Below are 16,879 nucleotides of genomic sequence, written 5' to 3'. Positions count from 1 at the left end.
ATATTTGTTCAATGTCTGCCATTTCCTGGTTCTTCATTATTAATTCCCCAGTCTCATCCTCTAGGGGATGAACATTTACTTTGGCCACTCTTCATTTTTAATGTACCTGTAGAAACTCACTTTTTATATTTCGTGCTAGTTTACTTTCATAATCTATCTTGCCTCATTTTATTTAGTCATTCTTTGCTGGCTTTAAAAAAGTTTCCCAATCCCCTGGTCTTGGCCACATTGTATGCCCTTGTTTTCAATTTGATACCATCCCTTATTTCATTAGTTTGCCACGGATGATTATCCCTTTTCTTAGTCTTTCCTTCTCATCAGAATACATTTTTGTTGCGAGTTATGAAATATCTCCTTAAATGTCTGCCATCAACTGTCCCACACTTTAGTCTATTTTCCCACTCCACTTTAGCCAACTCTGCCCTCATACCTTTGCAGTCGCCTTTATTTAAGTTTAGGACCCTGGTTTGAGAACCAACTTTCTCACCCTCCAACTGAATTTTAAATTCAAACGTGTTATGGTCACTCATTCCTAGAGGATCCTTTACTACGAGATCATTTATTAATCCTGTCTCATTACACAGATCCAAGATAGCCTGCTCCCTGGTTGGTTCCGCAATGTACTGTTCAAGGAAACTATCCCGGATACACTCCATGAACTCTTCCTCAAGGCTACCCTGGTCAATTTGCTTTGTCCAATATGAAGGTTATCCCTTCACAGTCTTTCCTTCTCATTGGGATATATTTTTGTTGTGAGTTATGAAATATCTCCTTAAATGTCTGCCACTGCTCATCAACCGTCCCATGATTATTGCCGTTCCTTTATTACAAGCTTCCATTATTTCTAGGTTTATTCTCCGTCCAACAGTGTAGCTACTATTAGGGGGCCTATAGACTACACCCACCATTGACTTTTTCCCCTTATTATTCCTTATCTCCATCCAAACTGATTCAACATCTTTATCTTCTGAGCCAATATCACTTCTCACTAATGCACTGATCTCATCCTTTATTAACAGTGCTACCCCACCTCATTTTCCTTTGTCTGTCCTTCCGAATTGTCAAATACCTCTGAATATTTAGTTCCCAGTCCTGGTCACCTTCAACCATATCTCTGTAATCACTATCAGATCATAACCATTTGTATCTATTTGTGCCGTCAACGCATCTATTTTGTTATGAATGCTACACGCATTCAGATAAGAGTTTTTAAATGTGTTTTAAAACCATTATTCCTGCTTTGACCCCACTTTCTGATTCATCTTTATGCTTATACATTCTGTCCCTTCCTGTCATGCTCTGGTTTTCATTTCCCCCAGTGCTACCCTGATCTATTGCCTTCTCCTTATCCACAGCCCTTTGGGATAGAGAATTGCAAAGATTCACCATCCTCAGTGAAGAAATTCTTCCTCATCTGTCTTATTAGGCTGACCCGTTATCCTGAGACTGTGACTGAGTTCTAGACTTTCCAGCCAGGGGGAAACAACCTCTCAATCCCCCTCAGAATCTTATACGTTTCAATGAGATCACGTCACATTCTACTAAACCCCAGAGAGTATAGGGCTAATCTACTCCCTCTCTCATCATAGGACAACCCTTTCATCCCAGGGATCAATCTAGCAAACCTTTGTTGCACTGCCTCTCAGGCAAGTATGTCCTTCCTCAGATAAGGAGACCAAAAATTTGTGGTATTGGTTGAGGGAGAAATGTTAGCCATGCATCAGGAGAACACCCCGCTCTTCAAATCTTTAATGCCCACCTGCACCAGGCAGACAGGGCCTTAGTTTAATGTCTCATTCAAAAGACATCAACAGTACGGTACTGACGCATGAGTGCATGTGCTCCAATCAATCAAATCAAGCAGAGACTTAAAACAAACAAACTGACGTAGTTTTAACATTTTAAAATTAAAACTAAGGGCCTGACTAATCTCTAGTAGGAAGAACCCAGCTTAAGTCCACAATTGCTGAGCTTCCGTGTTATAAAAAAAAAATTTTTCATTCACAGGATGGGAACGTTGTGGGCAAGGCCAGCATTTATTGCCCATCACTAATTGCCCCCGAGGAGTTGGTGATCCACCTTCTTGAACCGCTGCAGTCTGTGTGGTGAAGGTACTCCCACAGTGCTGTTGGGGAGGGAGTTCCAGGATTTTGACCCAGTGACGATGAAAGAACGACAATATATTTCCAAGTCAGGATGGTGTGTGACTTGGAGGGGATCAAGTGTCTGCGCAAATGTAAATATCACAGCCACAGGAAGTGTCAGCCAGGTATCCAAAGTGTCCGTATACCAAAAGCAGAAGGCAGAATATAGAAAATTACATAAGTACTTGTTTTTGTAAAAGCTTGTAAGATATACACCATCAGAAATCAGTGTTCAATTTGAAATGCACAACAGATCCACCAGAATAGAAAATCATATAAACACTGAGCAGTTTTAAGTCACTTAAGGGTAGTTTTATTTTAGCTTTACGCTGGCATTCAACATGGACAGCAGTTGTAGTTCTTTGAGCGAGAACAAAGGTAATCCTGTAATTAGGTTATTCTCTTTATATCAAAATGAGCAATCCTGTTGCCGGACTGCTATATTCATATCTGTCTCAGGTAATGAATGGAGAAATTATTCTGTTAATTGCCATCAGCTATTCCATGGTGCAATGTGGATCTAAAGTCCAATTCATAGCTGGGCCCCGAGGTACAGCATGGGGTTATTGCATGTGGGAGAGAGGCAACCAGAGTATACAATACTCTTCTGTTTCTCACTCGGCGTCAATCATTTCACTTTACTTCCAGTCCCGTCTCGATGCCTCTTATTGTGTCCACTGCACGCTTCTGGCCTGCTTGAAGCAATCAGCCCATCCTGACAGCAGCAGCCTGTTGAGTGGTGCTCTGCCAGGATAGATGGCTATTAAGTTGCATTACCAGATGCCAAGCATTTCTTCAATGCAGATTCAACACCCACCAATATAGTGAATATGCATTGGCTTCCTGTACAATGTCTATTATACTTCTGCAAAACTTTAAATACTTCAGGCATTGCTAGAATATCTCACATTCTACTAGCTGCAGCTGTGCCACACTACCCAACATTGAAGGATTACTTTTATTGTTTTTATCCCTCCAATAGAACGGCTTTATAATTCAACGTATCTATGCATCACTGGTAACTCAGTATTACATGTGGTTTTCGCATTCTGTAATTACTTTTTCAAAGTTCTACATGAACTGTTAGTTGATTGACTATTGTTCCTGTGTTTCAGTTTTGGGAGTATCATCCTCGATTTTAGTGCGTGATTGATGCCAAGCAATCAGAGTTGTAACTGTGACCATGGTGAGTAAGACCATTCATTATATCGTATGCAGCCTTTGACTCATGGATTGTGAGAAGTTAGTTAAATAGCAGGAGCAGTGGGGTGCTTTTTACTGCTAAATATTTAATGAAGTAAAGACCATCTTCAAGCATCCTAAAGCTTCAGGGTCAGGAGGAAAAGCAAAAAGCAAATTATAATTTATATGGAGAAAATTGCAAAGTGCTGCAGTACAGAGGGGCCTGGGGGTCCTTGTGCATGAAACACAAAAAGTGCATGAAACACAAAAAGTGCATATGCAGGTACAGCAAGTAATCAGGAAGGCAAATGGAATGTTGGCCTTTATTACAAGGGGGATAGGGTATAAAAGCAGAGAAGTCCTGCTACAACTGTACAGGGTATTGGTGAGGCCACACCTAGAATACTGCGTACAGTTTTGGTCTCCGTATTTAAAAGGAAGAATATATTTGCTTTGGAGGCTGTTCAAAGAAGGTTCACTAGGTTGATTCCAGAGATGAGGAGGGTTGACTTATGAAGCTAGGTTAAGCCTATACTCATTGGAGTTCAGAGAATGAGGTGATCTTATCGAAACATACAAAATAATGAGGGGGTTCGACAAGGTGGATGCAGAGAGGATATTTCCACTCATAGGGGAAACTAAAACTAGGAGACATAGCTTCAGAATAAGGGGCCATTCATTTAAAACTGAGATGGGGAGGAATTTCTTCTCAGAAGGTTGTAAATCTGTGGAATTATCTGCCCCAGAGAGGTGTGGAGGCTAGGTCTTTAAATATATTTAAGGCAGAGATAGACAGATTTTTGAGCAATAAGGGAATAAAGAGTTATGGGGAGCAGGAGCTGAGTCCATGATCAGATCAGCCATGATCTTATTGAATGGCAGAGCAGGCTCGAGGGGTCAGGTGGCCTACTCCTGCTCCTATTTCTTATGTATGTTCTTATGTAATTCCTGCAACCCCTACTGATGTTGCGGCAGGGTTCTGCCAGAGAAAAATCCCAGCCATCATGTTTTTATGATTGGGCAGGCATGCAATACATCAGCATTAACGTGTTCTGAATAAAGTAGATGTTAAGTGTTGATGCTCATTAACAGAATACGGCCGTCTGCTGCCAGTGCAAGTTCAATTAATCTTCAAAATCAGAAGGACACACTGGTAGCAGAAGCTGCAAATAACTATGACTGCTGCTGTATTTCACGTGATTCAATCATTTAGCTCCATGTGTTGCGTTGAAGTCCATGTATGACTGTTACCCTCAGATAGAAAATCTTGAAGTGATTTATGTTGGATTGAGAACAGGTTAATATGCCTGTGAAAAATAAGCAACATATTGCTATCTAATTTACTGATCTATATTTACATCTGTACAATATTATTTTAAAAATATAGATTATTAATTTAGTCTGAGCTGCAGTCTGTGAGCCTGGTATTTTTCTGTAAGCTCAAGGAGATCAGGACCACATGGGGCCATCGCCTATTATTTTCAATGGATATTCAAACCTTGCCATCTTGTATTTCATGAAATAGGTTACGTTTTGTTCATAGGATGCATGGGTTTAGCTATGGAAACCCGATAGGGCCAAATCTAAGAGTTTGTGCTGCTGCCTACAATTTTTCAGCCATTAATTGACAGGGAAAATTGCCCACTCAGAGTTCAAATAATACTATTTAATTTAGGATTTTAGGTCCCACATGGCAGACTGATCAAAATGGCAAAAACCCATGGGATCCAAGGGAGAGCAGCAAATTGGATCCAAAATTGGCTCAGTGGCAAGAAGCAAAAGGTAATGGTTGACAGCTGTTTTTGCGACTGGAAGGCTGTTTCCAGTGGGGTTCCGCAGGGCTCAGACAGTATTCGCTCCCTTGCTTTTGTCAATAATCAGGGGGCATAGATTTAAAGTAGTTGGCAGAAGGATTAGAGGAGAGATTGGCGGGGGGGAGGGGGAGAAATTCACCCAGAGGGTGGTGGGGATCTGGAACCACATTTAAAAAGCACTTGGATGTGCACGTAAATGTGACCTACTGGGCTACAGAACTAGCACTGGAAGGTGGGATTTGGTTGGGTAGGTCTTTTTCTACCAACAGGGATGTGATGGGCCGAATGGTCTCCATCTGTGTTGTAAGTTTCTATGATTCTACAGTTTTTATTGCACATTGGTTACTATTTTGAATGTAGCACCAATAGGAGAATGGACATAATTAACATTGTTTAAGTGGATAAGATGTGCTGAGCTTAATTGGCAATACTTTTCATAAGTTGCTACTAATTCACAATAAAAAAAAGTTAACATTTTATTGAAGAAATTGTGTTTTACTTACTCCTGGTAAAATGTAATGTAAAACGGTGCCCAGAACCTCATAAGAACATAATAGGAGCAGGAGTAGGCCATACGGCCCCTCGAGACTGCTCCACCACTTAATACAATCGTGGCCTCAGATCCACTTCCCTGCCCGCTTCCCATAACTCCTTATCGGTTAAGAAACTGTCTATCTCTGCCTTAAATTTATTCAATGATCCAGCTTCCACGGCTCTGAGGCAGAGAGTTCGACAGATTTACAACCCTCAAGAAATTCCTCCTCCTCATTGCAGTTTTAAATGTGCGGCCTCTTATCCCAAGACTATGCCCCCTACCCTAGTTCTTGTCTCCCCTATCAGTGGAAACATCCTCTCTGCATCCACCTTGTCAAGCCTCCTCAATCTTACATGTTTCAATAAGATCACCTCTCAGTCTCCTGAATTCCAATGAGTAGCAGCCCAACCTACTCAACCTTTCCTCATAAGTCAACCCCCTCATCTCTGGAATTAACCTAGTGAACCTTCTCTGAACTGCCTCCAAAGCAAGTATATCCTTTCTTAAATATGGAAAGCAAAACTGCACACCGTATTCCAGGTGTGGCCTCACCAATACCCTGTATAACTGTAGCAAGTTTTCCCTGCTTTTATACTCTATTCTCTTTGTAATAAAGGCACAAGATTCCATTGGCCTTCCTGATCACTTGCTGTACCTGCATATTAACCTTTTGTGTTTCATGCACCAGGACCCCCAGGTCCTGCTGTACTGCAGCACTTTGCAAGTTTTCTCCATTCAAATAATAACTTGCTCTTTGATTTTTTTTCTGCCAAAGTGCATAACCTCACACTTTGCAACATTATACTCATCTGCCAAACTCTCACCCACTTAGCCTATCTATGTCCTTTTGCAGGTTTTGTGTCCTCCTCACACGTTGCTTTTCCTCCCATCTTTGTATCGTCAGCAAACTTGGCTACGTTACAATCAGTCCCTTCTTCCAAGTCGTTAATATAGATTGTAAATAGTTGGGGTTCCAGCACTGAACCCTGCGGTACCTCACTAGTTACTGATTGCCAGAGAATGAACCATTTATCCCGACTGTTTTCTGTTAGTTAGCCAATCCTCTATCCATGCTAATATATTACCTCCAACCCCGTGAACTTTTATCTTGTGCAGTAACCTTTTATGCGGCACCTTGTCAAATGCCTTCTGGAAGTCCAAATACACCACATCCACTGGTTCCACTGTTCTTTAAATCCTCAAAGAATTCCAGCAAATTGGTCATGCATGACTTCCCTTTCATAAATCCATGCTGACTCTGCCTGACTGAAATATGTTTTTCCAAATGTCCTGCTACTACAGCTTTAATAATGGATTCCAACATTTTCCCAACAACAGATGTTCGGCTAATTGGTCTATAGTTTCCTGCTTTTTAAATAAGGTCGTTATATTTGCAGTTTTCCAATCTGCTGGGACCTCCCCAGAATCCAGGGAATTTTGGTAAATTACAACCAATGCTTCCACTATCCCTGCCACTACTTCTCTTAAGACCCTAGAATGCAAGCCATCAGGTCATGGGGATTTAGTCACCTTTAGTCCCATTATCTTACTGAGTATCACCTCCTTAGTGATTGTGATTGTGTTAAGTTCCTCCCCGCCTATAGCCCCTAGACTATCCACTGTTGGGATATTGTTACTGTCCTCTACCATAAAGACTGATAGAAAATACTTGTTCAGAGTTTCTGCCATCTCCACGTTCCTCATTACTAATTCCCCAGTCTCGTCCTCCAAGGGCCCAACATTAACTTTAGCCACTCTTCCTTTTTATATACCTATAGAAACTTTTGCTATCTTTTAATATTTCGTGCTAGTTTACTTTTATAGTCTATCTTCCCTTTCTTAAATCATTTTTTGAATCATTCTTTGCTGGCTTTTAAAAGCTTCCCAATCTTCTGTCCTCCCACTAGTTTTGGCCACTTTGTGTGCCCTTGCTTTTAATTGGATACCGTCCTTTATTTCTTTAGTTAGCCCGGATGGCTATCTTTTCTCTTACACCTTTTCCTCCTCACTGGAATATATTTTTCTTGAGTTGTGAAATATATCCTTAAATATATGCCACTGTTCATCAACCGTCCGACACTTTAATCTATTTACCCAGTCCACTTTAGTCAACTCTGCCCTCATACCTTTGTAATCTCCTTTATTTAACCTCCTCGTCAGCAGGGATCTCCCGCAATATTGGTTTGCAAGGCTTCTAACTAATGCCTCAGACAGTTTACTTTGTATTTAAATGGCACATTATGTCCGCCCCATTCCTGACAGCTGAAAATTATTACTTAAATAAACAGACAAGAGAGAGCGAGAGAGAGATGCTGCACTAGATAACTCACAACCTCTCTTTATGGATGAGTCAATAATTCTGACTCATCACTCCAATTAATAAACTTATATTTTTACCAAAGACCTTGGGCAAAAATATATGTATTTAAGTCTCAGTTAGGCAATTGGCAAAGTGCAACAGTCTCAAGGTTAACAATGCAAGGTTGTGGGGGTTGAGTCTGGAATGGTGCATCTTTCTGACATGGGGTGTTGAGTGTGGATGGATGAAGGCTGTCACAGAGATGGGGTGGATCATGTTTTAACAGCTTACATATTTTTATTTTTCAGTACTTGAGTGGTGTATTTTCAATATATATTTGACAATTTGTTTCTTAAATACCTAAGATTTAATATTTTGAGAACTCAAACACTTAGGGATAGATAAAGATAATTGTGCTTGTATTTTTTTCAATATTTTAGAATATGTGGCTAGAAATTCAGCCCTGTAAATATATTAAAAGCAAGAGGGTAACTAAGGAAAGGGTAGGGCCTATTCGAGGCCATGAGGGTAATCTTTGTGTAGAGGCAGAAGATGTTGGTATGGTTCTTAATGAATACTTTGCATCTGTTTTCACAAAGGAAAGGGGCAATGCAGATACTGCTATCTAGGAGGAGTGTGAAATTCTGGATGAAATAAATATAGAAGGGAAGTATTAAGGGGTTTAGCAGCTTTGAAAGTAGTTAAGTTCCCAGGCCCGGATGAAATGCATCCCAGGCTGTTGAGCGAAGTAAAAGAGGAAATAGCAGAGGCCTTGACACACATTCCTCTTCGAATTTGGGCATGTGGTGCTGGAGGATTGGAGGACTGCTAATGTGGTACCCTTGTTTAAGAAGGGAGAAAGGGATAGGCCGAGTAATTACAGGCCTGTCAGCCTAAGCTCAGTGGTGGAAAATTATTGGAAAAATCCTGAAAGACAGGATAAATCTACATTTAGAAAGGCAAGGATTTATTAGGGACAGTCAGCACAGATTTGTTCAGGGAAGATCATGTTTGACTAACCTGATTGAATTTTGTGAGGTAACCAAGAGGGTCAATGAGGGTTGTGCGTACGATGTGGTGTATATGGACTTTAGCAAAGATTTTGGATGAGGTCCCACATGGTAGACTGGTCACGAAGGTTAAAGCCCATGGGATCCAGGGCAAAGTGGCTAGTTGGATCCAAAATTGGCTTAGAGGTAGGAAGCAAAGGGTAATGGTTGATGGATGTTTGTGACTGGAAGGATGTTTCCAGTGGGGTTCCGCAGGGCTCAGTACTGGGTCCCTTGCTTTTTGTGGTATACATCAGTGATTTAGATTTGAATATAGGGAATATGATTAAAATGTTTGCAGACGATACTAAAACTGGCTGTGTGGTTGATAATGAAGAGGAAAGTCATGGACTGCAGGAGGATATCAATCTACTGGTCAGGTGGGCAGAGCAGTGGCAAATGGAATTTAATTTGGAGAAATGAGGTAATGCACTTCGGGCTAATAAGGGTATACACATTAAGCAGTAGGCCACTTAATAGTGTAGATGAACAAAGGGACCTTGGAGTGCTTGTCCACAGATCCCCAAAAGTAGCAGGCCAGGTGGATAAGGTGGTTAAGAAGGCATACGGAATACTTGTCTTTTTTGGCCAAGGCATAGCATACAAGAACAGGGAGGTTATGCTTAAATTGTATAACACGCAGGTTAGGCCACAGCTGGAGTACTGCGTGCAGTTCTGGTCGCCATATTATAGAAAGGATGTGATTGCACCAGAGGGTGCAGAGATTTACTAGGATTCTGCCTGGAATGGAGAATCTTAGCTATGAGGACAGATTGGATAGGCTGGATTTGTTCTCATTGTAACAGAGGAGGCCGAGAGGAGACCTCATTGAGGTGTACAAAATTTTGAGGGGCCTGGATATAGTGGATAGCAAAGGCCAATTTCCATTGGTGGAGGGGTCTATTAGGAGGGGGTATAAGTTTAATGTGGTTGGTGGAAGGCTCAGAGGGGATTTGACGGGAGGCTTCTTCAGGCAGAGGATTGTGGGGGTGTGAAACTCTCTGCCTGGAAGGGTGGTGGATGCAGAAACCCTTACTACATTTAAAAAGGTGCTTGGATGTGCAGATACGATGGTAACTACTGCAGGGAATCAAATACAGCCAGGGTGATCTCCTGGACTTGCTTTGATCGCCTGGCTGGGTTGGAGGGGAATTTTCCCAGATTTCCCCCTCCCCTCCTCCTCCAACATCTGGCCTGGGTTTTTAATCTGTTTTTTGCCTCACCCAGGAGATCACATGGCTCCGGTTGGGCAGAATGTAGAATGTTTCAGTGCAAGAGGTGTTGCAGTTGTGTGGGGCGGACTGGTTGCTCTTTACCTTTCCGTCATCGTTCATAGGTTTATATGCAACCTTCAGGGCTCCTGACTGAGGGCCGTGTGACTCGCTGGCCGGCGTGGACACGATGGGCCAAAATAGCCTCCATCTGCGCTGTAAGGTTCTATGTAACGGCCAGTTATTGGGCGCGAAGGGTGTCATTGTGTTCACTTCTGGTGCAGGCGGCACTGGACGCCATTTTGGTAGAGGACGAAAGAGCCATCCTTTGGCAGGGCCATCTTGGTAAAGGACAAACAAGAGCCGTCCTTTACCCGCGCCATCTTGGTAGAGGACAAACAAGCAGCCGTCCTTTACCCACGTCTGAAACAGGCCTTCGGCCCCTTATTTTTTGCAATGTGTAAATAGCCCAACACCGGCTTCGATCCCTGCTGCAACTATATTTTGAGCCTGAGGCAGCCTGCTCTGGAAAAACCAACGGTAAGTTTAAAAAAAAGGTAAGTTAGGTACCGCGGATCCCGGCCCCGAGCTCCAGGTCCCTCCCGGGCTCCACCAACAATACACCCGAGGCCTTTCTACCCAAGCCCCCAGCAGCACGAACTCGGAGGCCCAGCCGCGCCTTTCTCCCCCGGGTCCAGCCCAGTCACTGTGTGTGTGCGCTGCAGGCCCAGCCTCGGTGCAAAGTCTCCTCGGAGACTCTCGCCAACAGCCCCGGGGGAGGCAGAACCTGAGCGCGAGCGGCCGGCCCCGGCCTCCGAGTAGCTCGGTGAGAGAGAGGCGCCCCGGGGCAGGAAGCGGGCCTTGGCCCCAGAGTACCTCGGTGTGTGTGAGGCGGTGAGCCCCCCGGGCAGGGCCCAGAGTACCTCGGTGTGTGTGAGACGGCGAGCCCCGGGCAGGGCCCAGAGTACCTCGGTGTGTGTGAGACAGCGAGCCCCGGGCAGGGCCCAGAGTACCTCGGTGTGTGTGAGACAGCGAGCCCCGGGCAGGGAGCGGACCCGAACGCCCAGTACCTCGGTGAGTAAGCCCCGGGCAAGGCCCCCGAGTAGCTCGGTGTGAGACGGTGAGCCCCGGCCTCCCAGGCACGGGCTCGGGCTGTACTCACAGCACCAGGAATGTGGGAGATCATGGCGGCGGCCGCCCCACCGAAGAGCAGCTCAGACACTGTGAATCAAAGCCCACCGCCAGCCGGAAACCACCGAGCACGTAAACTCTTTACTTTGTGTGTTTTTGAGTCGATGTTGAGACAAATTCCGCCCCCCTCACCTCACACACGGCCAGCTCTCAGATCGCCACAATCAATGGACACATTGGTCGCCTCCTCACTCTCCCACCCCTCCCGGGCACGGGCAATTGGAGCACTGACCTGTAGCGGGCCTTCTCCCGCAGTGCCGAGTCCCCGGATCTCTCCGCCCCCTATGAGCGGGCGGACAGGGCTACGAGCTGTCGGCGGGCAAGGCCCACACTGACACGGCCGGTTATCAACCCGCGCTGGCTCCCGTCTGCGCACGCGCGCGCTGGCAATGCTCCTCCGCCGCGCTTGCGCGCCCGGTCTCTGGCCGCGCAGGCGCGCTGGTTTGCGAGGCGCTCATTTTGCTCCTGGAGCTGCTGCCAAGGAGGGGCTTCTGGGGTCATGGCCAGGACTTTGGCCTAAAACAGCTCAACACGAACAGTTTCGTAGGACTTCTGAAAGAGAGAGAAAAAAAATACAAGGCGGGAGAGAGACTAGGGCAGCGAAAGACTTGCATTTGTATAGCGCCTTTCATGACCACCAGATGTCGCAAAGCGCTTTACAGGCAATGAAATACTTTTGGAGTGTAGCCACTGTTGTAGAGCTTTTGGATTATCATAGAATCATAGAACTTTACAGCAAGGAAGGAAGCCATTTCGGCCCATCGTGTCCGTGCCGACCAAGAGCAATCCAGCCTAATCTCACTTTCCAGCTCTTGTTCTGTAGCCCTGTAGGTTATGGCACTTCAAGTGCACATCCAAGTACTTTTTAAATGTGGTGAGGGCTTCTGCCTCCCACACCCCTTCAGGCAGTGAATTCCAGATCCCCACCACAATCTGCGTGATAAAATTTCCCCTCATATCTCCTTTAAAACTCCCCCCAAATTACTTTAAATCTATGCCCCCTGGTTGTTGACCCCTCTGGTAAGGGAAACAAGTCCTTCCTATCCACTCTATCCAGGCCCCTCATAATTTTATACACCTCAATCAGGTCTCCCCTTAGCCTCCTCTGTTCCAAAGAAAACATCCAGCTTAAGAACATAAGAAATAGGATCAGGAGTAGGCCATTCGGCCCCTCGAGCCTGCTCCGCCATTGAATAAAATCATGGCTGATCTGATCATGGACTCAGCTCCACTTCCCTGCCCGCTCCCGATAACCCTTTTCTCCTTTATCGCTCAAAAATCTGTCTATCTCCGCCTTAAATATATTCAATGTCCCAGCCTCTACAGCTCTCTGTGGAAGAGAATTCCATAGATTACAACCCTCAGAAGAAATTTCTTCTCATCTCAGTTTTAAATGGGTGGCTCCTTATTCTGAGACTATGTCCCCTAGTTTTAGTTTCCCCTCTCTGCATCAACCTTGTCAAGCCCCCTCATTATCTTATAAGTTTCAATAAGATCACCTCTCATTCTTCTGAACTCCAATATGTATAGGCCTAATCTACTGAACCTATTTTCATAAGTCAACCCCCTCATCACCAGAATCAACCTAATGAACCTTCTCTGTTCAGCCTCCAATGCAAGTATATCCTTCCTTAAATACGGAGACCAAAACTGTATGCCTCACCAATACCATGTACAGTTGTAGCCAATACTCTGTACAATCTTCCCTCATAGCCCAAAATTCTCCAGTCCAGGCAACATTCTTGTAAATCTCCTCTGCACCCTTTTCAGTGCAATCACATATTTCCTGTAATGTGGTGATCAGAACTGCACACAATACTCCAGCTGCGACCTAACCAGTGTTTTATATGGTTCAAGCATAACCTCCTCACTCCTCGCTCTTGTATTCGAGGCTCTTGCCTCGACTTATAAAGGCAAGTATTCCATATGCCTTCTTAACCACCTTATCGACCTGGCCTGCTACCTTCAAGGATCGGTGGACCTTTTTTTATTTGTTCATGGGATGTGGGCATCACTGGCAAGGCCAGCATTTATTGCCCATCCCTAATTGCCCTTGAGAAGATGGTGGTGAATCACCTTGAACCGCTGCAGTCTGTGTGGTGAAGGTACTCCCACAGTGCTGTTAGGGAGGGAGTTCCAAGATTTTGACTCAGCGACGATGAAGGGACGGTGATATGCTTCCAAAACAGGATGGTGTGTGACTTGGAGGGGAACGTAGAGGTGGTGATGTTCCCATGTGCCTGCTGCCTTTGTCCTTCTAGGTGGTAGAGGTCACGGGTTTGGGAGATGCTGTCGAAGAAGCCTTGGTGAGTTACTGCAGTGCATCTTGTAGATTGTACACACTGCAACCACGGTACGCCGATAGCGGAGGGAGTTGATATTTAAAATGGTGGAAGGGGTGCCAGTCAAGTGGGCTGCTTTATCCTGGATGGTGTCGAGCTCCTTGAGTGTTGTGAGAGCTGCACTCATCCAGGCAAGTGGAGAGTATTCCATCACACTCCTGACTTGTGCCTTGTAGATGGTGGAAAGGCATTGAGGAGTCAGGAGGTGAGACACTTGCTGCAGAATACCTAGCCTCTGACCTGCTCTTGTTACCACAGTATTTATGTGGTTGGTCCAGTTAAGTTTCTAGTCAATGGGGACCCCCAGAATGTTGATGGTAGGGGATTCGGTGATGGTAATGCCATTGAATGTTAAGGGGTGATGGTTAGACTCTCATTTGTTGGAGATAGTCATTGCCTGGCACTTGTCTGGTGCAAGTGTTACTTGCCATTGGATCAGCCCAAACCTGAATGTTGTCCAGGTCTTGCTGTATGCTGTTCATGGACTGCTCCATTATCTGAGGAGTTGCGGATGGCACTGAACACTGTAGAGTCATCAGTGAACATCCCCACTTCTGACCTTATGATGGAAGGAAGGTCATTGATGAAGCAACTGAAGATGGTTGGGCCGAGGACACTGTCCTGAGGAACTCCTGCAGCGATGACCTGGGGCTGTGATGATTGACCTCCTCCACAATCATCTTCCTTTGTGCGAGGTATGACTCCAGCCAGTGGAGAGTTTCCCCCTGATTCCCATTGACTTCACTTTTACTCGGGCTCCTTGATGCCACACTCAGTCAAATGCTGCCTTGATGTCGAGGGCAGTCACTCTCACCTCACCTCTGGAATTCAGCTCTTTTGTCCATGTTTGGGCCAAGGCTGTAATGAGGTTTGGAGCCGAGTGGTCCTGGCGGAACCCAAACTGGGCATCGGTGAGGAAGTTATTGGTAAGTGCCGCTTGATAACACTATTGACAACACCTTCCATCACTTTGCTGATGATTGAGAGTCGACTAATGGGGCGGTAATTGGCTGGATTGGATTTGTCCTGCTTTTTGTGGACAGGACATACCTGGGCAGTTTTCCACATTGTCGGGTAAATGCCAGTGTTGTAGCTGTACTGGAACAGCTTGGCTAGAGGTGCGGCTAGTTCTGGAGCACAGGTCTTCAACACAACAGCCGGATATGTTGTCGGAGCCCATAGCCTTTGCTGTATCCAATGTGTTCAGCCATTTCTTGATATCACTCTGTCCCTTTGTTCCTCTATACTTTTCAGTGTCATACCATTTAATGTGTATTCCCTTGCCTGGTCATCCCTCCCCAAATGCATTACCTCACACTTTTATCTGGATTGAATTCCATTTGCCACTGTTCTGTCCACCTGACCAGTAAATTAATATCTTCCTGCAGACCTTCATTATCAACCTATTTTAGTGTCATCTGCAAACTTCTTATTCATACCCCCAATATTTAAGTCCAAGTCATTGATATATACCACAAAAAGCAAGGGTGCCAGTACTGAGCCCTGCAGAACCCCACTGAAAACATCCTTCCAGTCACAAAAACACCCATCAACCATTACCCTTTGCTTCCTACCTCTGAGCCAATTTTGGATCCAACTTACCACTTTGCCCTGGATCTCATGGGCTTTAACCTTCATGACCATTCTGCCATGTGGGACCTTATCAAAAGCTTTGCTAAAATCCATATACACTACATCAAATGCACTACCCTCATTGACCCCCTTGGTTACCTCCTTGAAAAATGTAATCAAGTTAGTCAGACACGACCTTCCCTTGACAAATCTATGCTGACAGTCCTTTATTAATCCATGTCTTTCCAAATTAAGATTTATCCTGTGCCTCAGGATTTTTTCCAATAATTTTCCCACCACCGAGGTTAGGCCGACTGGCCTGTAATTACTCAGTCTATCCCTTTCTCCCTTTTTAAACAAAGGTACCACATTAGCAGTCCTCCAGTCCTCTGGCATCACAACTGCAAGCAGAGAAGTTTGGAAAATGATGGTTAGAACCTCTGCTATTTCTTCTTTTGCTTCTCTTAACAGCCAGGGATACATTTCATCCAGGCCTGGGGATTTATCCACTTTCAAAGCTGCTAAGCCCCTTAATACTTCCTCTTTCACTATGTTTATCTCGTCTAATATTTCACTCTCCTCCTCCCTCATTACAAAGTCTGCATCACCCCTCTCTTTTGTGAAAATGGACGCACAGTATTCGTTAGGAATCTTATCCACGTCTTCTGCTTCCACACACAGATTTCCTTTATGGTCTCTAATAGGCCCCACTCTTTCTCCAGTTACCCTCTTGCTCTTAATGTATTTATAAAACATCTTTGGTTTTCCCTGATTTTACTTGCCAACACTCTTTCATGCTCTCTCTTTGCTTTCCTGATATCTTTTTTAATTGCACCCCTGCAGTTCTTAGACTCCTCGAGAGTTTCTGCAGTGTTGAGTTCCCGGTATCTGTCATAAGGTTCCCTTTTTTTTCTTTATCGTACCTTGTATATCCCTTGACATCCAGGGAGCTCAAGATTTGTTAGCCCCACCCATTTTTTTTAAGGGAACATAATTGCTGGGTTTTGGTTCGTGGGACACTGGCACCAGTACTGGGGTAAGAGGGAGCTGTTCTGTTTGGACGGACTCCACTTAGACCGTGCTGGGACTAGGGTCCTGGCCAATCAAATAACGAGGGCTGTAGAGGGGGCTTTAAACTAATTAGTGGCAGGGAGGGTTCAGGATCTCCTGCTTGTCGTAGGTACCAACGACATAGAGAGTACAAAGAAAGAGGTTCTGCTGAGGGAGTATGAGCAGCTAGGGTCTAAATTATAAAGCAGAACCACAATGATAAAAATCTCTGGATTACTACCTGAGCCACGAGCAAATTTGCACAAGGTAAATAAAATCAGAGAGTTAAACTCATGGCTCAAAGACTGGTGTGGGAGAAATGGGTTTTGGTTTGTGGGACACTGGCACCAGTACTGGGGTAAGAGGGAGCTGTTCCGTTTGGACGGGCTCCACTTAGACCGTTCTGGGACTAGGGTCCTGGCGAATCAAATAACAAGGGCTGTAGAGAGGGCTTTAAACTAATTAGTGGCAGGGAGGATTCAGATGAGCG

General features: G+C 44.8%; 2 protein-coding genes across 3 annotated transcripts in view; one reads left to right on the top strand and one right to left on the bottom strand.

Moving 5' to 3' along the window:
• The window catches only part of LOC139273299 (zinc finger protein 501-like), a 32,248-nt gene extending 20,463 nt beyond the window's left edge, over positions 1-11,785 (bottom strand). The window contains exon 1 of one of the 2 annotated variants that reach the window (XM_070890035.1): positions 11,658-11,785. The gene's annotated coding sequence lies outside the window, so the exon portion shown is untranslated. Of the gene's footprint in view, positions 1-11,557; positions 11,636-11,657 lie in introns of those variants that run through there. The other variant, XM_070890036.1, reaches the window with a different exon arrangement.
• The window catches only part of tulp4a (TUB like protein 4a), a 115,919-nt gene continuing 110,458 nt past the window's right edge, over positions 11,419-16,879 (top strand). The window contains exon 1 of the mRNA XM_070891019.1: positions 11,419-11,497. Within this exon, the coding sequence (XP_070747120.1) occupies positions 11,419-11,497 (79 nt within the window). The remainder of the gene's footprint in view (positions 11,498-16,879) is intronic.

This window comes from Pristiophorus japonicus, chromosome 9 (assembly GCF_044704955.1).
Source record: "Pristiophorus japonicus isolate sPriJap1 chromosome 9, sPriJap1.hap1, whole genome shotgun sequence".
Taxonomy (NCBI): domain Eukaryota; kingdom Metazoa; phylum Chordata; class Chondrichthyes; family Pristiophoridae; genus Pristiophorus; species Pristiophorus japonicus.
Note: the sequence above shows the minus strand (reverse complement) of the source record. Positions and strands in the feature narration are given on the sequence as shown.